Source organism: Nothobranchius furzeri, chromosome 12 (assembly GCF_043380555.1).
Source record: "Nothobranchius furzeri strain GRZ-AD chromosome 12, NfurGRZ-RIMD1, whole genome shotgun sequence".
Lineage (NCBI taxonomy): Eukaryota > Metazoa > Chordata > Actinopteri > Cyprinodontiformes > Nothobranchiidae > Nothobranchius > Nothobranchius furzeri.
The window spans coordinates 42898457-42924442 of NC_091752.1; the positions used below are offsets into that span (position 1 = coordinate 42898457).

General features: G+C 43.9%; 1 protein-coding gene across 2 annotated transcripts in view; it reads left to right on the forward strand.

Moving 5' to 3' along the window:
* Positions 1-25986, forward strand: part of gfra1a (gdnf family receptor alpha 1a) — a 158708-nt gene that overhangs the window by 111909 nt on the left and 20813 nt on the right. For both annotated transcript variants that reach the window (XM_070542617.1, XM_070542618.1), the window contains 4 exons: positions 5916-6094; positions 13063-13235; positions 16556-16665; positions 17524-17658. In XM_070542617.1, coding sequence (XP_070398718.1) covers positions 5916-6094; positions 13063-13235; positions 16556-16665; positions 17524-17658 — 597 coding nt within the window. The remainder of the gene's footprint in view (positions 1-5915; positions 6095-13062; positions 13236-16555; positions 16666-17523; positions 17659-25986) is intronic.

Below are 25986 nucleotides of genomic sequence, written 5' to 3' on the forward strand. Positions count from 1 at the left end.
TGGCAGCTGAAATTAGGGAAGGGGTTGGACGCTGGAGGAAGCAGACATGATAATCAATTAGAGTCTGAATCGGAAACATGATCTGCCATGAGGGAGGGGCTCTTGTTCCCCCCACCAGGCCTCCAGATGGCCCCGTCTCCCAACCGGGCGCGGGCCCTGTCTGAGCAAGCTGTGTGTTTGTGTGTGTGTGTGTGTGTGTGTGTGTGTGTGTGTGTGTGTGTGTGTGTGTGTGTGTGTGTGTGTGTGTGTGTGTGTGTGTGTGAGACAGACAATGCCATCTGCCAGGAGTGCAGAGGGAGTTCAGCAGATGAACAGCTGACAGTTGGGGCAAGCTAACGTATAGACAGAGTTCTGGATGGCAGTTTGTCTTCGTCAGCAGAAATTAAAACTCAACTATCTTCAACAAGCATGTTCAGTATGGCTGCGGAGGAGGTTCTATTTGTTTTCACGTCTGTCTAAAAACTTAGATCATTGTTGCTCTCAGTGTTGCCGACTCCTAAATCAGCTATTGGACCACGCAAATTAATGTTCTTCTGTCAATTTATTTTTCTGGGCTAGAGATCAACAAAAGTGACCTAAAGAAGTCATTCTGGTTTGTTTGTTTTAAGTTTATTTTTATAAACTTTCCTACACAGAACGCAAATCACAGTAAAGCATGAACTCGTCAAGCTGTAGTCCTGGGCTGGAGTAGCCTGCTAACCCCCAACGTGCACCATTCATGTTTAGCCTGGATGTTGAGGGGTTACCGTGTGTTTCTGTGACAGCAGCATGAGGACTGGGCTGCCTGTGATTGCTTGAGGAAAGGGCAGGTTTCCACTCTGCAACTGCTTTAAGATAAATAACAATACATGTTTTTACATTAGAGCATCCCTTGGGCCTCAGGAACACCTGTAACGTTAGCCTGGCCTGCTAGACTCGCCCTCTGTCTATTCTACACAGAAGACGAGTCTGGAGACTCGAGGGCAGAGAGCACCATGAGTGGCGGGACTAGTCAGCACAAAAATAACCAATCAGAAAAAAGACCACTGTATCGTGCGATGCTGTAGTTTTTTAACTGTGGTCAACAATGGCGTGTGGCGATGGCACAAACTTCCTTTAGAAGAACAGCTTTTAGCACTTCTACTCGTTGTGGTTTTAAAGACATGTCCAAGTCATTTAGAACAGAGAAAAGAGCTGCAGCGAACTCCGCTTCAGTCGCCATGTTCGTTGTTTATGAGAAACTGAGCATCGTGGTGTGTGACGTACCCTGCTCAGCACTGATTGGCTCGGTTCGAATTCTCAGGGGGTGGAGTTATTTGATTGGGAGCGTTACGAGGCCTTTTGTTTCCCATAAGGCAGCATGGGGCTGGCTGGCCAGACTATCGTAGTGCTGCTAGTGCTTCTAAAATGTTTTTAAATGACTGAAAACTTGCTAAATGTAGCAGAAAACAAGACTGACACAGAGCTGTTTGAAGTCACTAACATCTACGCAGACATGTTAATGGAGAGCACTGCCTATCTGGAGGAGGTGAGAGAACAGCTGCTGAGGGACAGTGTGTGTGCACGTGTGATGCAACTGTGTACAGGGTGGCTGACACATGGCACCAGCATACCTGCATTCAGGCTTTACTGGAGTGAAGGAACTTTTCTTACAGGATGGTCTCCAGTTGAAGGGAAAAAGACTTGTTACACCCGCAACAATGAGGAATGATGTTCTCACCAAGTTGTACGTAGGACACCAAGGCGTGGTCAAGTGTAGAGAGTGAGCACGGCAGTCTGTGTGGTGGCCAGGGCTGAGCCAGCAGCTGAATGAGTTGGTCCTCAACTGCCGAGCATGCTGCCAGGAGAGGCAGAACCACAGGGAGCCACAGTTGTCAACACCATACCCGGGCTGACCATGATAGAAATGTGGAGCGGAGTTGTTCACATTAGGAAGCAAAAACTACCTGCTAGTGGTGGACTAGGCATCAAGATGTGTGGGGATCGCTTTGCTAGCCCCCACAAGCTTTGAGGGTGTGATTACTCACCTAAAGTCAATTTTAGGTCACAGACAAAGGGCTACAGTTCTCTGGAGCAGCTTTTATGAGTTTTCAGAGTCTTATGGGTTTCGTCATGTGACCAGCAGTCTAAAGTACCCCAGGAAAATGCAGAGGCTGAGCTCTGAGGATCCCTACCTCGCTCTGCTTGCGTACACCACTCCAGAATGGTTACAGTCTATCTCAACTTCTTATGGGGCGGAGACTTCGTACCACTGTGACTATTCTTCCTGCACTGCTAGAACCTGCTCTTCCTGATGAAGAAGCTGCAATACTGAAAGAAGGGGAGAGGAAGATGAAGGATGCTCAACACTACAATCTGTGACATTGTGCACATAACCTCAACAGACTCACTCCTGGGCAGGATGTTTGAGTCCCAGACCAAACATCAGCTGGAGTTGTCATTGGAAAACACACCACACCTCGCTCAAATTTGGTGGCGGGAACTTATGGGATCATCAGGCGAAACCGTCACCATCTTATCGCCATGCAGCCCTCACTGGAGGAGAGTAGCAGCGGAGAAGCTGAGGGTATCTGTGTAACACCGCTGCGGCAGAAAAAACACCATCTTCTCCTACTCTCAGAACCAGCTGTAAACAAAAAATATTTGTTTGTTTTTACAGGAAATCCCTGGCAGCTGTGGTTACCAGAGTTTTCCTGAAGATTTTACAGCTGCACTTTAAATACCTTTACCAAAGAATTGTAATCTAATTTTCAGTGATTGAAATCACAGTAAATATCTGTAAATCTACAAAAAGTATTTGTTAATTTTGCACATCAATGTTGTTTTTAAATAAACCCTTTCTTGTATCAAAACCTATTTAGTCAGGTGAATTTACACCATTTTTATGTAAATTTCACGGTAATTTTTTACTGTCTGGGACGGCTGTGAAACGACCGACCAGATTTGATTTGTAGTTTTGCCCAAAGACTTTCAAGAAGTGTGAGGCATCAGAAAATAAATAAACAAAGCGAGTTTGTAACTGGAACAAGTAACTGCATGTTCTGCATTATTCAAATGTAGATGTCTCTGGGTTAGAGTGGGGATAGAACAGACAGGTCATGACCTAAATTACATGGTTGTGTGTTGTGCAAAGCTAAGGTTAGTGCAGTGTGTCTGCGTTGTGTGTGAGTGGTTTAGGATTTAGATCCAGCAGACCTTCCAGCCACAGAGGCAGAATAACCTCTGAGGTCCTGCCGATTCTAGAAAGAGGAGATGTGGGTGAAGCTGAATATTTGGAGAAGGACTACGAAGTTGCAGGTTTGATGACGTGAGGAGAGCAACCAGAAGTAGGTGGAGTTGAGGCGGGTTAACGGAGATTTAAAGCAGACATTGAACAGTTGGACCCACGTTGTTTTAATTACACGACGGCTTCTACCATTGTTGTGGTTTAATGAATGAATTTATTCGATAAATCTGTAGAAATCTTCAGTTAGCATGTGCAGTGATGGAACGCCTCAACAGTAACATCTAAAATGTGTTTCTGTAAAATAAGTTAAATCAACAGGAACCTGCTGAACTCCTGTCGACAAATAAAAATGATTTCCTAGAGATAAAACTCCTCCTGGTCTCTCTGACTGTCAGAACCCGATACGGGGGACTGGTTTGAGAGGAATCGGAACAGGTGGCGTGTCTGTAGTGTCTGAGTCTCAGCAGAGTGATGGCGGAACAGATGTTGACTCAGATGAGTGTTTTGTTAGAGAAGTAGAGAACAGGTCTGATGCACTGAACCGTCTCTGAGTCCTGGAGACTTGTGGGTAAAAGTGAAAATGATGGAGCAGATCTTTATGTACCAGATACTAACAAGGCTGCTTAAAGAGTCCAGAAAAAAACTGACACAAAACAAATACTAATTATTTTCCTATCAAAGTTTTAAAGCAGCATTTTTTTAACAAGCCAGCCAGTTTGTTGCTGTTTGTGCACAGACGGAGTCAGATTGGGTGTGTGATTATCCGAGTTAAAAGGTTATTTCACCAAAACCACCTGCTTTCCTTCTCAGGGTCTTTCTTAGTTTCTCTGGAGAGTCTAACTGGGCTTGCAGTGAGAAAAGTCAGCCCTGCACATGCGTGAGATGTAGTCATGAGGTGATCCATTTTAAACTAAATGTTGTTGCATCACATCCACATCAGACATGACTTTACCGGTTTTAAACTTCAGAACCAGACCAATCCTCTCCTCCTGCACCTGGAGTTCAAAGGTGAAGCTGTTCCCACACGATCTGAAGTGTGTTCTTAGTTTTAAGTCATTAAAAACTCAAATTTAAAGTTCCTATTCATTTGGGACGGGACCTAAAAGTACAATAAGTAAGAACTCAGCCATGTTGGAAGGAAGGCTCCACTGAAAGTGATTTTTAACCCAGATGTTAACAGCTGTATCACATCTGATAAGACCTCTACTTCCTTAACAGGATTAGGTCTTTCCTCAAAACCTTGTCTCTATCAAACATGTTTCCTGCCCTCTGGTGAAGGCTGCAGCAGCGAGAACGTGTCTTATGAATGACCCGCACTTGTATAGCGCCTCTCAGAGTAAAGCCTGGTTTATGCTTCTCCGTCAGCTCCGTAAGGGAAAGACACGCACGGACTGACGGAAGCGTTTTGCTCTTTTACTTCTCCGTCTCCTGGAGAGTGTTGCAAAGCAATTGCCCGGCAGGACAGCAGAGGGCGTAGCGCTGTTCTGTGGTATCCTGTCATGTATCGGTCCAAGACAGTGTGTTTATATTGTGTTTTTTGTGTATATAAGAGACTTTTAACACGGACATATTTGTCTCATTCTCCTCCACTTCATGTGCTCCCCACCTCTAAACCCACGTTTCCTGTCATTTCCGTCCACAAATAAAACGCTTTTCACTCCTCCAGTCACGGGGAATTAAACGTTCATGTTTTTAGAGTTTTTCGCGAGGTGTTCTTCAAGCTTCTCCGTGTCTGCCTCTAGTTATCCTCGGCTCTCTTTATGTTTTTGAGGGCGCAATGACGGAGCTGTAAACAACAGCGGCGTCCTGACCAATCACAAGCTTGCATAATCCGTCTCGTTCGACAGATGTTTAAAAAAGTGGGCTCGACTCCGTACGTACTTGCGTGCCTGCCGGAGCCCTACGCAAGGACGGATAATGGCGTTGCGTGTCTCCGCACTGACGCAGACGGTGAAGCATAAATCAGGCTTAAGGACTCCAAAGCGCTTTACACTACAGTGTGTCATTCATCCATTCACACACACACATTCACACACTGGTGGTGATGAGCTACGATCTGCCCTGGGGGCACACTGACAGAGGCGAGGCTGCCGAGCACAGGCGCCACCGGTCCCTCCGACCACCACCAGCAGGCAAGCTATAACTGAGTGTTGTGTTAATGTAAGCAAATAAAGTGTTCAGTGTTACTAATCCGATATGTCTGATTATTATTTCAAGTGTAGCACGACAAACAGACAGGCAGACAGACAGGCAGGCAGACAGGCAGGCAGGCAGACAGACATGATCGTGTATGGGTTTTTATATGTTTTCCTCTCATCTATCTCTCTACCACCTGAAAGATTCCTGTGCTTCCCGTCTCTGACAAGTCATTAAAACAAACCCCAGAATCTGTGTGACAGAAAATCTGATTAGTTCTGAAGCCGTGACAAACAGCTTTCTCTGTGTAATCACTTAATACATCACCGGACCATCAACTCAATCCACCCTCGCTCATTTCTCTGTGCCTTCCTCTACTTGATGTGTTTACTCAGTAGAACACATCGCTCCACCAGACAGTCAGAGTAAAATCACTGCTGCTGCATCTGTCTCACCTTTTTAAACAGATGATCGTTAGGAAAAGGAAAACCTACAGGCTCTTTTTTGCAAAGTCTATTTGCAAAAGCGCAGGTAGAATAACACACTCGTGTCCTTTTTTACTGTCTGTCTGTAGGCGAGCCTGCAGTGGCCCGAGAAAACAACTGTCTGAATGCCGCCAAAGCCTGCAACCTGAACGACACGTGTAAGAAGTACCGCTCAGCCTACATCAGCCCGTGCACCAGCCGCGTGTCCACCGCTGAAGTCTGCAACAAGCGGAAGTGCCACAAGGCACTGCGGCAGTTCTTCGACAAGGTGAAGCCTTTCCACCGTTTGGGATTATAATCTGTAACACTTTTTAGGACTGGGTTCAAAAACAGCAATTATGGTTGTCAACAGTAAAAATGTTCATTTGTGATTTGGGATTTTCACAAACTAAAAGCAAACATTAATTTAACTGTCAAGCACAAAGAATCTGTTGGCAGGCTCCAAAAAATAAAACGATGAGGGGGCATTGTAATTACAGGCCAGGGCCAAAAACAAAATAAAGGAGGATTCATGAAGCTTTTCATCTCAAAATGATGTTTTTAGGTTTCTGTGCTTCAACAAACTTCTTCCTTTGTGTTGCTGACAAAACTGTGGTTTTGCTCTCGCCTGTTGTTGCTGCTCAACATTAGAATCAGAGTTTATTGACGTCGACACAAACTTAAACTCATTCAAACAGAAACAAAACATAACTTAACAAACAATCAGTGTTTCATAATTCATGCTGGCCCACCAGTAATGTAGTTGGTGGTTTTCCCTAAAAACAGTCGTCACATGGACGTGCAGATCATTGAGTCTGTCTGTCCAGAACATGTCTGTAGGACATCCATACTAGGTTTGTGCACAGTGGGTTACTTCGAAATAAAACTAGGAAATCAAGAAAGGTCGGCTTGGAGATTTAATATTTGTTTTTGGCACGGTCGGGGTTTGGTCGGGCTGGATGGCGTGAGTTTGGGCTGGTACGGCGGTGTAGTGTTCTCATGTAAATCCGAGGGACTTCTCAAGAATGCGGAAATCCCCGAGCCTGTTGGCGGCGCTTAATACACGCAGGAAAGTTAGCTCCATAAGGTAAAAAAAAAGGTGGACAGTAGCTGTGTTGCTTTCGGAGACTCTGAACCACATTATTTATTAATTTGCTGTGTGTGTCCTCATACACACACACATACACACACACTGATTTCTCCCCTCAGCAACTGTCTGCTGGCCAGGGCAAGAGCTCCGATGCGGAGAACAGGCACGCGCACACACGCACACGCACGCACACACACACGCACGCACACACACACACACACACACACACACACACACACACACAAAGCTATTATCTTCTCCTTTTCCCGCACTGAACGGCAGCTCCGTGCTACAGACAGAAGTTTACGCAACCACCTCCAGCATGAAAATGAATCGCACATGCAGGAAACCCCCCGCTGGCTCATTCTTCCTGCAGATCAGAGGTGGTAGGCATAGCATAGCATAGCATAGCATAGCATAGCATAGTTTATTTATATAGCACATTTAAAATGCAGCATGGGAGCTGCCCAAAGTGCTGCACAGGCTAAAACAAAACACACCCATTACAAGGAGCTAAAACTAAGGATAAAATCTCAATTAAAAGCAGAGAAAACATGAATAATAAGAACACATTAAAACAATGACACAATAAAACACTAAAACGAGTCACTGTCTAAAAGCCAAAGTGTAAAAGTGGGTCTTTAAACGAGATTTAAAAACCGCCAGAGATGGAGCCTGCCGAACTCCAATGGGCAATGAGTTCCATAGCTTTGGGGCAGCATGGACAAATGCTCGATCCCCCCGCGATTTGAGTCTCATCCGCGGCGTGTGCAGCAGCAAAAGGTCAGCCGACCTCAACGAGCGGGTGGGCACATATGGAGTGAGAAGGGCAGAGAGGTAGGAAGGTGCCAGGTCACTGAGCGCTTTAAAAACAAAAGTCAGTAACTTAAACTGCACTCTGAAAATGACAGGGAGCCAGTGAAGATGTGCCAGGACAGGTGTAATGTGGCTACGTCGGTGTGTACCCGTCAAGAACCTGGCAGCAGCATTCTGAACAACCTGCAGCCGATTCAGGGCAGAGTCCGGAACACCAACGAGGAGGGCGTTTGCATAGTCCAGGCGAGAGGTAATGAATGCATGAATGACTGACTCCAAATGCCTCCGTTTCAGGATTCGTCTGAGGTGAGTAAGGCGGCGAAGCTGATAAAAACACGACCTCACTACAGAGTTTATCTGTGGGGCCATTGTGAGTCCAGCATCCAGCTTGACCCCGAGACTCGTCACACACTGTTTGGGGTTAAGGGTTAAAAGGTCACAAACAGGGTGAGAGCCATGGTGGTTGCGGGGGTCAAAAACAATAAACTCAGACTTCTTTTCATTCAGTTTTAAGAAGTTGGATGCCAGCCAGCCCTTCACGTCATCCATACATGCAGCCAATTTCGAGCCCGCATTTTTCTCGTCCATTTCCACGTATAGCTGACAGTCATCTGCGTAGATGTGGTAGCTCAGGCCATGCTGATTCAGGATATTGCCCAGAGGCAGAAGGTAGATTGAAAACAGCAATGGCCCAAGAACGGAACCTTGCGGCACCCCCCAAGGCAGTGGAAGACTGGAGGATGCACAGTCACCAATCTGTACAGAGATGGTACGGTTTGATAGGTAGGAGCGGAACCATTTAAGCGCCACCCCCGTCACCCCAACCCAAGACCTAAGCCGATTCAGTAAAATTTGGTGATCGACCGTATCAAAAGCCGCTGAAAGGTCCAGCTGGAGCAGCAGTACCCTAGACCCAGAGTCAGATGCCACCAGAATGTCATTTAGCACCCTAATCAAAGCAGACTCTGTGCTATGGTTTGGTCTAAAAGCTGACTGAAATACATCCAGCAACGAGTTGCTATTCATATGGGCAGAGATCTGGCCATGCACAATTTTCTCAAGGACCTTCGAGAGAAACGGGACTTTCGATATCGGGCGAAAGTTCTCATAAGTGGAGGGATCCAAACCAGGTTTTTTCAATATCGGCTGAACAACCGCATCTTTAAAAACCTTAGGGAACACTCCAGTGCTGAGGCTAATGTTAAAAATGTTCATGAGTGCCGGGCTCAGCGCAGACACCGAGTCACGTACCAATTTAGCTGGGAGGCAGTCCACCGAAGAGCCAGCTGGCTTCATGGAGCTAATCAGTTTCATCAAGTCAGCAAGCTGAACTGGAGCAAAGTCTGAGAAGGCAGGTGGATCCGGCGGTTCCACATGGATAGTGTGTATTTGAGGCTGGAGGCTAAGCCTAATACCAAGGATCTTGTTGAGGAAAAAGCTCTGTAGCTCTGTGCATAAAGCAACAGTGGGATTTAGACCATCAGACTCATTTAACAGTAGCAGGGAGTTAACTGTGCTGTACAGCCTGGACTGGTCTCCATGATGCTGTGAAATGATAGCAGAAAAATAGTTATTACGAGCAGATCTAACTGCTCTCTGGTAGTGTGAAAGTGCATCAACCAGGAGCAGCCGAGAGCATGACAGTCTGTCTCTCCTCCACCTCCGTTCCAGCACCCTACACTGTCGCCTGAGGCTACGGGTGTAATCATTCAGCCAAGGGTAAGATGTTGTCTGTTTCCGCCTCGGTCTCAGAGGGGCAACAGCGTCCAGAGCAGCAGAGCAGGTCACACTGAACCGATGCAGAAGGCCATCTACATCCATGCAGGTAACCGACAAGGGCGGAGCGAGGGCATCAGTGTCCAAAACCGACAGAAAGTTGGAAGTCGTACTCGGAGATAAGCGCCTGGAGTAACGAGCAGACCGTCGCCGGGCTGGAGGAAGGAGGCGTGAGATGCTGAACGTGATCACAGCATGGTCGGAAAATGCCACAGGATCCACAGATAAATCATGCACATCCAGTCCAAAAGATAAAACCAAATCCAGGGTGTGAGAAGCCGCATGTGTGGGGACATTTACCAATTGCTGTAGTCCAAATGAGTCTAAAACATTCATAAAATCCCTCACCAGTGGTTTCAGAGGGCAGCAGACGTGGATATTAAAATCACCCAAAATAATCCCCTGTTCATATTTTGGGAGCATATCAGCTAAAAGGTTGGAGAAATCATTTATAAAATCCTTATTGTATCCTGGTGGCCTGTAGCACAGTAAAACGAGGATGGGAGGAGAGAAGCCCAGCTCTAATACTGAGACTTCAAAACTGGTTGGAGCCATCAGCCCAGCAAGAGGTTTAAGTGGGAGATTTGAACAGTACAGGGACAGCAAGCCCCCCCCACGGCCAGAGAGTCTCGGTTCATTAACAACATTACAGTCAGGAGGACAGACTTCGACCAAGGAGGCCATCTCACCTGGCAGAGCCCACGTCTCCGTCATGCAGAACAGGCTCACAGCGTTATCCGTGTAAAAATCCTTTAGGATAGCTGTCTTGTTCCCCAGCGAGCGGACGTTCAGTAGAGCAATCCGAAGCTGCGGCAGGGAGCGGGATGGAAGCCGATCCGAGGTTCGCCAAAACCCCGACCTCACGGGATAGAGGAGATTTCCCGGATTTACTCCACCAGTGCGCTGCGCTTGCTGGGAGCTCCCGCGCGCACGGGCCAGCCTTTGGCGCTGCAGAACCCGGATGGATCCAGGCGAGAAGTCACAGAGGGGTACGTCCTGGAAGAAACGACCATCGCTGTTATCTCGCCGAAAAGCCCTTATCCTAACCCGGACGCCACCACGTTTTCCACGCCGTCTCCGCCGCCTCGGGTTACGCCCCACTCGGTCCGGGACAGCCAGCAGGAACGCCGGGACCTTGGCATAATTTCAGCCAGCCAGCCAATCAGTCCACTGTGTCGCCTCGGTCCCAGTCTGACCGATGGTGAGAAGGTCTGAGAAAAAGAGTCGCCTCGGAACCGAAAACGCAAATCTGACCTGTGTGTGAAACCAAATTCCGGTGCTGTTTGACACCTTTTGGGGCCGTGCCGACGCTAATGTGTAAGCGCCTAAAGAATAAGACCACCTCTTACCTGCAAGAGACAGCTGCTGTTGGAGGAGAAGCTCTGAACTTCTACCAGATATCGGAGCTTCTTAGCTAATAGCAGTATGAGTAGGGGGCGTGGCCAGCTCCAGCTTGTTTTTAAAGTGAGAGTGCTGAAATGACTCATCCTGGAAGGTACTAAAAATGTAAAGAATAAAACTGTTGAAATTGCTTAATTTTAGAGCGATTTAGTAAAAAGAACTTCATAAACGTGTTTAGTATTGACCATAGAGCTATTTTAACTTAAAGCTGCAATAGCAAACTTGGAAAACAAATTTGTTCTAAACATTTTTCAAGCCTTTAACAATGTTCTAACAGTATAGCTATAAATATATTGTGGGGATACTAAACCAAACCAAAAACATTAAGAAGCAGTTATCTCGCATTTGTCTAAAAACTTCCACCAATAACTAAATGCGGACCGAGAGGACCATCAGCTTGTTGGCATCGCCGGACCGCTGCACTTCCTTGGGTCCTTTCCTCATTACGTGCTCACATATTTTGCAGCAGCTCCACTGGTTTGAGAGCTTCTCGGCACAAATATATTAGAGAAAGAGAAACAGCTGCCTGCTACCACTTCACCTTTAGGACAAACTACCAGAGTCCCAAAAACAAAAACACTATTTGATGTCACAAACAACCAAAGATGCTTGGATCTAGACTACAGCAACTGGTGTTTAGCGCTCACTCATTTCCTCCGGCAATGCCAGTGGATGCTGGCACACTTGTGCCAGAAAAGATACCCGAGGGGAGGGGTGAGTGTTCTGTGACCGTAGAGGAAGGAGAACAGAACATGTAGATCTAAAACCAATACCACCCATCAGTTGAGCATTAATGGTACGATCACTATTGATGCCAAAACCTTCTCTTGTTTCGCTGTAAGTTTTAAAAGTTGTATGAATATAAATTTAAGGCAAATGTTGCTACTCAGTTTATCAACTAATATAAGAGTAATAACAAGTGCAGATGGGCATTATTGTGACAGCCCGTTTCCTGAAAAAGAGATACTGAACTCTATTGATCTTCTGTAGAACAACAAGTCTCCAGCTCTTCCCAGTTAGCTCCATCTCTGTCACAGGTCTATAATGAAAGCATTCTCCCACCCAGCCTCACACAAGGAAGTATTACTGTACATCCTAAACCTAAGAAGAACTTTCTATAGATGACAGGAGACCAGTAAACCTCCTAAATAACGATTATATAATAATAGCTCTATTGCTGGCCAGAATAATTAAAGATGTTTTGGATGATGTTATAGACGAGACACAATCTGGATTAATGACAAACTGGCACATCTCCAATAATATTGGACTCATGTTAGATATTCTGGACCTAATCCTTGATAATTCATTTATCATTTTCCTTGACTTCTACAAAGCTTTTGACTCAGTTGAGCATTTGTATTTCTCTCACTCAAGAAATTTGGTTTCGGTGATTTTCTTCTGCAATGCAGTCAAACGTTGTACTCTGACACAAATAGCTCTATCAGAATGAAAAATGGCACCACATCTGTTTTTTGTCTGAATCAGGGTATATGTCAGGGCTTTCCCATCAGCCCTCATATTGTTTTTATTTTGTACTCAAATATTTGCCTCTTATATTGCTAATAGTACTATGAAAGGTATAGACATGGCAGATAGAGAGGGCGTCATCAGCCAACTAGCAGATGATACCACAAATTGTCTTATAAATGTCAGTCAGGGGTCAGTTACCCTAAAAACCTTTGATAACTTCTCAAAAGCTTCTGGTTGATCTTAAACTTAAACAAATGTCAGTTATTTGTAATTGTAGTGATTGAAGTGTCTGTAATGTAGTTCAACAAGAATAACCCATTTAGGCCTGATTATCTTTAAAGATCAAAAAACCAAAATTACCTCTAAATTTCCTCCAATAATTAAACAAACTCAATCCAAGTTAATTCAGTGGTTACAAAACGATTTAAGTTTAGGACGACTAGTGTTGCCCTCAAAAGCAGAACGTTTTTCCTTCTACACACCACGACTCACTAGTCTGTCTAACTCTGCTTCTGGTGAAGTTCTTGTCCATTAAAAAAAATGCTAGTACAACCCTTAACTGTATCAAACTGAGATATGAACAAACATGACCTAGCCACTGAGGTATTTTAACCAAATAATTATTAATTTTGTCAAATCATCGATAAATGCACTAGATGGACTACTAAAATTGGTGTTCTGGTTTTGTTGTTACTGCTTAGGTTCCTCCAAAGCACAGCTATGGCATGCTGTTCTGCTTGTGTCCTCTGAGCGACCAGACGGCATGCTCTGAACGCAGACGACAGACCATCGTTCCCGTGTGCTCCTACGAGGAGAAACAGAAACCCAACTGTCTGGAACTGCAGGCCTCCTGCAAGACCAACTACATCTGCAGGTCACAAAAGAATAGGTTTTATTTGGTTTTATTACTTATCAGTGTATTTATACAGGTTTTTTTTTGTTTCATGTCAAAGGTCACACATCTTCAGTTTGGTGAAATGGCAACACCTCCCAACAGTTACACTTACTTGTAAAGAAATACAAAAAATTCACACATACTATATATATATATATGTATATATATATATATATATATATATATATATATATATATATATATATATATATATATATATATATATATACACACACATATATATAACTCAGTTTTAGCCTGTAAAGATCCTGTTACCTGGCAGTCTGCCTGGTTTCAACCCCCCACCCCACCCCCCCCCCACCCATCACCCCCCCGCTTCCACCTGAAAACGTGGCAGTAGTAAATTCAGGCTACAAGTTTCTGCTCTTCTTTACTTTTTTCTCTCCCTGGTGCTCTCGATCCATCAGGCATATGCTCAGGGCTGAACAACAGGTTTCTCTGCAATGCAGCCTCCTCCCAGTCCATTTGTCAGTCAGCACAGATAGATTAAAGCTATGCATTCCCACCAGCTCCCTCAACATATGTCAGGTGTGCTACTCTAGCTGATGCAACTTTCACTACACACTCTGGCTTTGCACCGGACTGGTGTGGTTAAACTAATTCTGCATGTAGACGTCTGCATGTTGTGACAACCAGTAACCAAAATGGCTGTAAATATAAGGTTGACATTAGTCCAACTTGGTAAATGTATTCATCAAGTTCTCGTTTTTTCTATCATTTGTTAATGTGTCTTTTGAGTAACAGAACTTTATTTGAATTTGTTCCAGTCTTTCTCAATGAGTAAATACAGAGTTTAGACGTTATTTAACCCTTTCCACTAATAGGAGTCACAACGTGTTTTCACAGACCAGTTCATTTATTTAGAAAGCACTTTAAAACACCCAGCACAGGAACAAAGTGCTGTACAGAAAATACATTAAAACAATAGAAAAAACAGAAAGCAGCAAAGAGAAATAAATAAAACACATGAGACAAAAAATTAAAACAGCCCAATAATAAGAATAAAAACTAGATAAAAACAGCACTGAGACACACAAAAACAGCTAAAATAAGTAAAAAAAAAATAGTAACCAACATCTCACATGGTGCCAAAAGCAAGGATAAAGAGGTGTGTTTTCAAGAGTGACTTAAAAACAGGTAAGGAACTGGCCTGTCTTATCTCTAAAGGAAGCTCATTCCACAAACAGAATGAACAACAGAATTACACTTAAGCACGATCAGTGGCAGGTGACTAGTGGTGGGGAGGGATCATGGAGAAAGCAAAACAGAAATAAAAGCTACTACAGTGTATTACAGAGAAGGTAGAGCAATGCTGAAGAACAGCAACAAGGAATACTAGGTTTGTACATGTACCACACAAATTTTAGATAACAGTTCATTTGGAATTATTGTGTTAATGTGGTGCAATCGTGCCCTTTCCATAAAAGAATATGTGATGGCAGTAAAAAGGGGGGTATATGATCATTTCAGCTTGATCATAACTGCTTTTTATTGTCATTGAAGCTCTGCACCTGACATTTTTTAACAAGCAGCTCCTAAAGGTGTCTGTCCTCCACGATCCCTGTGCAGTTTCTGGTGATCTGAGCTCCAGCTCTAACAGAGAGAAGCTTCGGGAGCTCTGCATCTCTCCTATTTGTTATCTCAGCTGGTTCTGATGGTATCAGTAAAAGTTAACCGACACCAGAAACCAATACCAATGCAGTTGCCTGAAAGTGGCTTCACTGTAACTCGTCATTTCTGTTCACCTAATATTTTAGTTTTGTGATCATTTCTATTGATATATTTTAGTTTTTATCTACATCACAGTCTTTTCCTGTTAAGCAGAGAAGAAAATAAAACATGTATTCCAATTCATCGCATTTCTTTGTGTGATAGAAGTATCGATGACGGTAATCTGTATTGGCAGGTACTCTGATCCAAGTATGGTATAGTATCGGTTTGGAAAAAAGTGTTATCGCTGCATCCCCAGCGTAATATGCACATATAAGTCCAGCACTGCAACAATATTACTACTCAGCTTGGTAGAAACAAGGCTGCAAACATCCTGCATCACCATGCCGCCACAGCGCTTTCATAAGACAGCATTACGCTGACTTGCTGGCTTGGTGTGTCTTCTAAAAAGGGTGATAGTAATTACAAATTTTACGTACTGACGAATTTCAAAGTATGTGACAGGCGTGGTTGAAACACCCATCATTACTTTTTATTTAAATTGCAGTACAACATTTGTGTGATCCAGGGTCTAAAGCAAAGCAGATTAGAAAATAGCTCTTTTAACCCTGTCGACTTGCATTCATTTTGTTTGTTTCTTTGGGGACCCATGAGCCGACCGGAAAGGGAGGAGACTTAGGCTCCCTGTGGATCTGAGGGACTTGTTCAGCTGCAGTCTTAAAAATCTCAGCAAACATCAATGACTACGTTTACATGCAGCCAATATCCGGGTTATGATCAGGTTAAGGTCGGCATTCGGGTTTCTGAGTTGATCAGAATAACCCGTTTACAAGCATAAATAGAAAGAGTTACCCCTAACTTGCATAATCAGATATAAATGCGGACGTTTGGGTAGCGTCAGGACGTATGGACTACGTCCAGATGCAATATGTATCATTTCCGGTTCTTCTCGTTCCGGTATCCATGAAAACAACAACATGTTTCCCAGTTCGGAAGAGATAGCGACCGTGTTTGTTTGCGCTTTAGTTTCCTCGTCACTCCAAAAGTGTGGTGCTGTGCCGCGACTCGCCATGTTGCTCCCAACTTGTTGTTTACTTCCGGTGTTCTGGCGCGTACAAGACGTCTCGCTACTCAAAAGACCAAGATTCCTTGTGAACAGAGCATGCGCAGAACACACGTTTTGATGGGGATATCCCGATATGCGTTTACACGACCAAACATTCGGGTTAGAAAAGGGTTACCCCAGGTGTAGTAACCGGGTTTAAAACCCGGTTATGAGCATGTCCGGGTTTTTGGCGGTGTTTACAAGGACCTGCGGAACCGGGTTATTGTGAATATTCAGGTTTTAAAAGGGTTACTGGCTGCATGTAAATGCACTGAATAATACATTTGGTTTGGTGTCAGAGACAGTGTCTTTACTTTCCTCCATTCCAGGATCTAAACCAGACAGTCGTTCTCCTCCATTGAAGACATTATAAAGGCTAATTAAATGGAGATAAAGGACTTCCTGAGGATTTTGCTGCTCATTTACAGTCACATGTGATGATCTCATGTTTATTAGAGCCCTAATCTCGTCTGGTTCCATTCGGGTTCTTTGTGTGTTTCAGGTCTCGACTGGCTGACTTCTTTGTTAACTGCATGCCCGAGCCGCGCTCGTTGTCTGGATGTCTGAAGGAGAACTATGCCGACTGCCTCCTGGCTTACTCTGGTCTGATTGGTGAGTCCTGTTCATTCATAAATCAGGTGGATTATTCATGTTGGGTTTTAATCCAACTAATAAAAGCTGAAGCTTTGACACAGAGAAACGAGTTTAAGCCCTCCTGATTCAAGCAGACTGCCTCATCGGTTTTCTCGGTCCTTGCAAGTCACCAAGCAGAGCACTCGTGCACTAACTGTCCACACAGCGCCAATTTATTCTGCCTACTGCAAAACAAAAAAGACCTATTTTGGAGAGCAGCCAGCTCAAGGGAACAATCCATTGGGGGAGTGAGAAATCACTGACTGAAGCTATTTGCTCTCCCTCACAGAGAGAGAGAGAGAGAGAGAGAGAGAGAGAGAGAGAGAGAGAGAGAGAGAGAGAGAGAGAGAGAGAGAGAGAGAGAGAGAGAGAGAGAGAGAGAGAGAGAGAGAGAGAGAGAGAGAGAGAGAGAGAGAGAGAGAGAGAGAGAGAGAGAGAGAGAGAGAGAGAGAGAGAGAGAGAGAGAGAGAGAGAGAGAGAGAGAGAGAGAGAGAGAGAGAGAGAGAGAGAGAGAGAGAGAGAGAGAGAGAGAGAGAGAGAGAGAGAGAGAGAGAGAGAGAGAGAGAGAGAGAGAGAGAGAGAGAGAGAGAGAGAGTATTTTTCACTCCAGCGTCTCTGCATTCTACTTCTTCACTATTTTACTTCCTTACATGGAGGGCGGTGAAACAGCAACATTGGTTTCTGTACATTTCTCATTACATGCATGACAAATGTGACAGTTGAGGCTTTAAGTGATGCCCTTTTGAGGCCCAGCAGCATCAGCGAGGCCGTGCTTTATGATCACATTCCTCACTTTACACGAACCCCTAAACGAACCATCCTCTCCACCTGCTGCAGGTACCGTGATGACTCCAAACTACCTGCGCTCGCCCAAAATCAGCGTGTCACCCTACTGCGACTGCAGCAACAGCGGCAACAGCAAAGACGAGTGTGACAAGTTCACAGAGTTTTTCACAGAGAACACCTGCCTCCGTGAGTTCTGTTTTAATTCTGCACATCTTTTGTTTCTCAGTCGTTCTTTTGATGTCAGTGCAGCTCAGCTTTATGCTGCTGCCTATTTTCATCCACTCCTCTCTGCCGGTCTTTATCCTGCTCTTCACTCACACCCTCTCTTTTATTTTCTCCATTTCTCCTGCAAACCAAATATATCCCATTGCCATGCTTGCATTGTTATCTCAAAGCATTATAGAGGCCGCTCTTAATGCGGCGCAGCGTCTGAGTCTGCTTGTATTTCTGCGCTCTTGTCTCTGAGCTTTAAGGCTGCAGCAAAACTCGCTCTCAAATATTCTGACAGAAAGGCTTTTATATCCAACCCTATTTTAGTGTTTTACACACACACACACACACACACACACACACACACACACACACACACACACACACACACACACACACACTGTTGTGGAAAAATGAAAACACATAGGAACTTTTTTCACTGTTTTCTAAGCTTTTTTAGGTCTCTGTTCAAATCAAACCATCTAAAGGTATTTGAAAGAGTTTTGGTTGAAAGTGTTCTGCGAGGTTCTGTAAAGGCAGAGTCAGCACTAGGCTCTCTACATTCCTCTACCAGGCAGCAAGGTTTAAAGTGGTCCCATCAGCAGTTCTCCAGGTCTGTAAAGGTTTCTTCTTGAATGCCAGAAAACTGGAAAAATGAGGCAAGACGGAATAAAGTAGAAATATTTGAAAAAAAAACATGGAATTTTTAGGGAAACGGTAAAAATAATAAAATAAACTCATCAAAACCAACAAGGTTATCGCTGATTTCTTCAAAGGACCAAAGACAGAATCAGATGCGTGAACCCCCACCCCCCACCCCCCCACACACACTCCCCTCGTTACTGGTGCAACTGGCCCATCCTTTGTCTCAAACCTTTTGGGGTTTATTGCCAAGCTGCAGACCTGAGTGTTAAAAACACGAAAGGAAATCGTGTTTCTTCTGCTCTCAATGAGCAAAGTGGACCGTTTGTTTCTGTCAGAATCAAAGAAAAAACGAGATAGTTCACTTTTCACGTTAACCCTCTCATTGAAGTCTCCTCCTCCATCCGTTTTGTTCTTTTCTCTGCCCAGTTGTGTTTGTAATCATGCTGGGTAAACAGGCTGTTTGAGCTGGACATTACCGACATGTATGATGATGGCATGTTGGTATGATTTAACTCTGAGTAGAAATAAAGATGTCTGAGGTGATCTTTAACTTCTTGCTTCTGTTGATTTCCTCCTCCGTGTCCCCTTTTTCCATGCTTTTCCTTTGGTTTGACTCGTTCACCTCCTTGGCCTTCATCTCACATCTCGTCCCCTCTCCATCTTCATCCTTCCATGCCCCGCCTCTTTCTGCTCTCATTAAGCTTGCTCAGCAATAACTAGAACTGACAACTCCAAAGATCCAGCTAGAGGGTCATGACAAGACCCAAAGACGGGGTAAAAAGACAAACGGGGAATCGGAAGAGAAACTTTTGCTGCACTTCAGTCTTTATCACAAAGAGTCTCTTAATTAAGACATTTTGAATTTATCGGCTCTAATTGTGGAGTCCGTAACCTTTTTAGCCTTTTAAATTAAAGCCAGCAGGTTTTGTTTCTCATGAGTTTTTTGCTTTAATGTGCTCGAAGCCCAAAGAATAACCAGTGCAAACAGAGCAAACGTGTTTTTCTTTCTGCTCTCATTTGTTTTCTGTGCTGCTTTTCGACTCCTCGGCTGAGATTTGTATTCACTGCTTTAATATTCTCCAAATGACACCAAACCTTTGGTGGATTGAAAGCTTGCGGTCCACTCTCTGAATATGCAAAGGTCACAGCTGAACTCAGGCATTCAAGCAAACCTGGAGCATGTAAAGTGAGATGTAAAGAGGTGAAGCTGCATGAGACTGAAGTCGCCAGCAGGGAGATGATATCATGTTTATTCTAATGCACGATGTGGTTTGTGATGGTGGAGACTACACCACCGCTGGGCCTGAAACTGGATGTAGTTTCTCTAAACTGATTTGTTTTGATGTTCTTCAACCAACATGGAGAATGTTTGTTTTATAGCTTAGAATCAGAAAGTTCAACCCAGCTGCATTTTGAGATTGTTGTTTAGCACCCCCACCCCCCGATTAGTACGCTAGCATGTTTACTGTAGCATGTAGTGTTTTTATGGTGAAAGTGAAAAACGAGGTTGGTTTTAGCTTTTTTAAAGTGCGGGTTCACTGAGTTTGAAATGCAGGCTAAACATGAAAATAGTCTTCAATCCCTAAACAGACAGTGTTTAATGAAAGGATTTCAAAAGCCTGACAGATCTACGTCACACTGTTGCTTCAAACTCATGACTCACGCTGTAGATTGTTGAATTATATTGAGACAGATGGTGGAGCTAAGACCAGCTGAGAACTCGACAGCTTAGAGCTCCCGGTGGAGCACAGAAATGAAAAATAAAATAGAAAAATAAACAAACTGTTCCGATTTTGGTTCTGAAGATGAACAGAATCCTCCCCAGTGTTCAAATCGGGTTGCGGGTCTTCTGAGTCAAACAGTCCAAAACATGTCTGCACCTCCGGTAGTGATATTCAGCTAGCGGGGTCGGAGTTCGGTTGAACTTCTCCTGTAATCCAATATCCGTTCCTGTCGCCGTATCCCAGAGAAAAAACAAATGTGACTGACTAGTAGAGGTTGCAGAAGCTACATCTTATTGATGACACATTGTTCTCTGCTATAACGCTAACACGGAAACACCAGAGTCAGGGGTTGTTTACTGTAGCTGTTTCTTTTTTTTTTACTTACTGTAGCTGTTTCAACAGATCTCCTTGTGGAACGTCACCAGCTGCTCAGGGTTTAGACCAAAGGTTAGTTTCTGTTTTTCACACGCCAGTCAGAAACATCAGATTTTCTTAAATTCCAAATCCCTTTTTCATTTGAGGTTTTAATACTTCTTTACACATGCCATTCTAAGGAATTTTGCCTCTGGGCAACATCTTTAAAGCTGAGTATCAAGCAGGAAGGTATTGAGTGCCATTTTTATTAAGTCTTTTGTATGACCTGACCAGGATCTGAACTCCAATCTCCCAGTCCCAGGCTGGACACTATCACTAGGCGACTGAGTTGGTGATCCTGAAGGACCACTCAGTGGGTTCAGTCCCGTCCAACTATCGGTCAATAACCTGTCTTCCCACAACATAGAAGCTCATATCAGGCATCATAACGACTAAGATAAGTGAGCACATGGATCAATACATGAGCGCAGCACAGAAGGGGATCGGTAGAGATACCAGAGGAGCCAAACACCTGCTGTGGATAGACTGAACAGTCACCCAGCACTGCAAAGTCCAACACACCAAAACTCAATTAAGCAAACTCAGTGGGCCTGTGGAAAACCACCCTTGAGGCCAACTGCACAAGTCTCCATCAAATGTGGCATACACCAGGTAGACACCCTGTACCCACTGTTGTTCTGCATAGGTCTGAATATGTCTTCGTAATGTGACAGTTGTCTATTGAGCCAGCCCAGCACTCTCTGTAGATGGATGATGGAAAGTGACAGGAAGCACCCCAAAGCTCTCTCTGCAGACCGCCCTGTACGATGTTCCACTCTTTCACCAGAAACGTCCAGCCACGTGTCTCGGTTCTAGCCCTCCATCCATGACTGGGATCCTCCTGCAGCAGATCCAGCTACACTGCCACAGACTTCCTGCTCACTCAGTTTAAATAATAGATCCCGTTAATCCTGCTTGAACTGTACTTAATTGGTCCATATTTGTTTTGACCTTTGAACAATTGTCTCGTATTAAAAATAGTCTTGTTTCCCTACTATCTGTTCATTTTCTGTTTGTTTAAAATGGATGATAATAACAGTGGGAGGCCTCTCTCCCTGGAGGACCACCAGGCTAAAGCAGCAGCAGTGAGCCTACCCTCACCCTGGACACCTGCAGCCCTAAACTGAGAAAATCAGAAATCACAGATCGTAAAAAGGCAACAAATGCATTTTAATCAAATTTACATTTGTCCACATGTGAAGATAAAAATGATATGCTTCACATGTGCTGTTGTAATTGTCCCACTTTAAAACTTTAAAACATGTCAACTGTGTTAATCACCTGAATGTAAAACTGTTCTTTTCACAACTGAACAGAAGATGAACATCTGTGGTTTTTAGTAAACACATTTACTCTTCGCCTTTAAGCTTAAGTAAAAAGCTCTTTTGCTCTGTTGTCCATAAAACCAACGACAAGAAGCTTAATTCATCAAAGAAACACACATAAATTGGAATAACTACCTGTCATACAAGCATGGAGGTAGTTTTGACTTTAGAAGTGGGGGGGGGGGGGGGCACAACCAGCATACGAACGGGGGATCTTTACAGTAAGTATGCTAAACATGTGTGTGAAACTACAGCCTAGAGGCTCTTTCATGCATATTCAGGGATGCAGAAGTGTGAAGTACAGAGATGGCAGAAACGGCCAATCACAAGTTAGCAAGTATCAGCAGAGCCAATAGATGAGCTTATGGACGGTTCTAATGGGAAACAGGCTTCAACACAAGCAATTGTTTTCTGCCTGGTACTAGTGCTCAACCAGTGTCTATTTAATACAGCGTAATATTGTTTTTGGATGGTAAAAATGCAGGGGACAAAAATTAAGTTTGGAAAAAGTGGAGGGGACATGTCGTGCCCCCCCCCCCCCAAAAAAAAAATTTCGTTCCTTTCATACAAGCTTGTTTATGGTGATTTCTGCATAGAATGGCATTAAAAACAACAAAGGGTACAAACAAAAAAACGTTATTTTTTTCAACTAACTTGCATTTAAAACTTCGCTGCCCTCCTGCTTGCTGCTGAAAATCCAACAGCTGACGCACAAAGCATCCTGAGATAGTGAGTAAGTACATTTTATTTCTATAGCACTTATCACAGACATAGAGTCACAAAGTGCTTCACACAGATCAAAACAAAGTCATAAAATCATAATGATCTCAAAACAGAAATAGATTAACATCAGAAAAAATAAAGTCATAAAATTATAAGCCTGTGCCAGCGAGGATACACCAGACCCATCCTCGAAATTTGGGTGGAATGAGGACACATTTGAAGATGCGAGCAAGAGCACGTTGGGCAGCACTCGTCGCTTCACTGTGACGTCATTGTTCACAAAATGCGTCCTCATAAGCATCCTCCCCCTGGATTCGGACACAGCCATACTCTCATAAGATCAATGTGCATCATGTTCTTTCCAACCAGGAAGTGGCAGGTCTTTTTAACTTGTTTTGTTTCACACCTAAAGGATTATCATGTTTAAAAGATGACCGTGTCTTTCTTACACAATGTGCCAGTTTTGTACAACTGTTTGTAGTTCAGGTCCTCTTGTCAATAAGCCTTTGCCCCTGTATCTGTGCATGTGCGCTTCTGTCTCACAGATGTGTGGTTACCATGGTGACTCTGATCAGCTACTGGTGGTTTTCATGGTGACCTTAATGATCCGCTGGCAGCAGCTTAGCCTTTTCTTGATAAACTTTACACACCCTGTATAGTAGATGTAGACATGTTGACCTTCTAGATTAAGACAAAGGTACGCCATAAATCAGGATTAGGATGAAAGCTGCATTGATATGCTTTAACATTTCTGATGACACTTTTTGTGTTGGACACAATCGATGGTACGTGAGAAAGGGGAAGAGAGCTTTCCAAAGAGCATCCAGACTTGGACCAGACACTGGATTGTCGACCATCTACAGTCTGCTGTAATTAGGCCTTCGGTGACGAGACACACAAGACAGAAAGGAGCCAATCATTACTTACAATATGCTCATCAGCCTTCTGCTGTCTGGACATAACGCTCCCAGCCACACAATCATATATGAGCAAGCTTACTAGAGCAAAATCACACACAATCAAGGCGTGAGGAAACACTCTTGCTGTGCAGAATATTGCATCTCAATAAATGCTGCCTTAGTTTATTGAGTTTTCATCATTTTTAAAAGAACAAAGGAATTTTAACAAACAAAACAACATATTTTAACTAAAGAAGAATCAATTTTTAAATAATTGATTCCAGTTCTTGGAGTAATTTTCTGCTATGTATCTGTGAATTGCAGATTGTCCAAAAATGAAAATGAACATGAAATGTTTGTCAATGTGACAGGACAGACTTTTCATTAGGAACTCTCCACTTTGCATTTAATAGAGCTTCAGAGGTTCATGAATAATGGTCACAGATTTAAATGTCCAGGGTGGAACTAACTCAAAGGTCCTTTGTAGGTCAGGGTGAGTTTAATCAGAAGTCAATGCTGAAGAAAAAAAAAGAGAGAAAAGTAGCTATTCTGTCCAAAAGCAGGTCCAATCCATACCTATGTTCTGACATTGACAGTTTTCAGATCTACTGTCAAAATCTCAACTTGAATAAAGTTCAGTGTCAGAAATCAGATTTTTTTTTACTGGCTGTCAAAAATCTGTTATCAAAGATTAAACTGTTAAGGACACTGATGGAAGTTCTGAGCTGGGAATGGTATGAGGATGCCCTTCATATGCAGAGCTACAGCCGAAGTTAAAGGGAAACTTTTCAGGAAAGACAAGAAAGGGCAGTGTGGCTTTTGGGATCTAGTCAATGGGTTGTGATGGCAAGTCTGAAGGTATTAGTTTCTTTTCAGTATTGTTCCGGTTGTAGAGTCGATGTGCATCAAAACGCTTTGCAAACATTTACAGAAAAATTCTCTTAGCCTAAGTTTGGTGCCATACCACCTTAAATCCAAATAAATCAAGTCTACTGTTACTTTAAAAATAGAAACTGTAAAACTTAGTTGTTTTACTGATCATAAAACGGTTCAAGGCTTAGAGTTATAGACATGAACACATAGAGGCCCCATTGGGCACTGGAGAGTAGAGGGCTGCATCGGGATTGGGTCCCGCGGGACCCAACACATATCTTGCAGGGGCGGGCGGTGTGATCTTTGCTGCGGGCGGAAACGGTCGGCTTAAAGAAAGAGTGCGGGATCGGGATGAGTATGATGGAGTCGGCAATTGATGTTGAAAAGAAGCTGAAACAAGGTCTTTATAACACAAAAACCAAAGCAAGGCAAGTCAGACACATGGAGGAGTTTCTCTGATTGTGTTAATATTTCTCATTCAGGTCTCTCTTAGAAAAGCGACCTTGATCACTGCCTGATTACAGAGGAGAATAGAATATGAAACAGCCTTGATTTCATTAACCCTTTAAGCACCACACAGTAGCTCCTACGTTTTTTTAAAGAATTTTATAGTTTAAGTAGCGAGGAGTTATTTGAAATCGCATGCGCCAGGCGTCACCGGCGGTGATGGTGACGCATCGGCGTTAAAGGGTTAAAAACTAAATAAAAACAAAGTGCGTCAATATGTGTTCAAAGACGTGCAGGATCCGATCAATTTGTTTTCCCCTCACAGTTACGGAGATAACGGCGCAGACAGTGCGCGGCTCTGGTGTTAATCAAGTTACATTTGATCTCTTTCCAACAATTTTCACAAAAAAACAAAACAGTTAAAAGCAGGGCTTGTGTTGTGTTGACCGGATCGTTCCTGTATCTGATCATTTATTTTGACGGAGAAAGAATAGAAAGAATTACCCCAACGCACGCAGACGAACTGACATTTTATTTGTTACACACATCGCAGATGTAGCTAAATCACCCAAGAAAAGATTCCCATCTAAACATCTGAGCTGGACACCGCTCAGCGCAGCTCGCTGTCAGCTCGTACGTAAGGTGCACAGCGAGCTGAAGATGTGGAGAGGGGCTTGGAGCGCGTCGCAGAACCAGAGCGCATGCGGGAAGGTTTCTCCCACTGAAGCGAGACTTGTCACTTAGAAAATGTTCCCTGATTATGAAACTTTGGCTGAATAGTGCTTGTTCCTGTCTCCAATGTGGCGACACATCCAGGAGCCGTCTGAGGAGAAGTCCAGAATCTCACATCCTCTTCAGCTCAGAAAGCGCCGATATGATTATGCACAAGCGTGACCCGTCAACCCGGTCTTAAGACCGGGTTGGAACTGTTCAGGTTAACGGAGAAAATCTTTACATAGAATTGACATACAGATATAAAATGAATTCAGTAAAATATAAAGCATTTTATTTTAATATCCATTCATTATTCTACAAGCACCGAGAGCCGCATCAGATGGATGAAAGAGCCGCGGGTTGCCGACCCCTGGTATAGCCTATAAAATGACATGTTTTCTCCAGGACCAGAGAGGACACAAACTCAATACATCTCTTTTATTGTGAGGTAATAATCTCTCAGAGTTTGCGGTTGCGGGCGGGAGTAGACATGCACACTGCAGGTGCGAGCGGGCGTGTAACACACACGTTGCGGTTGCG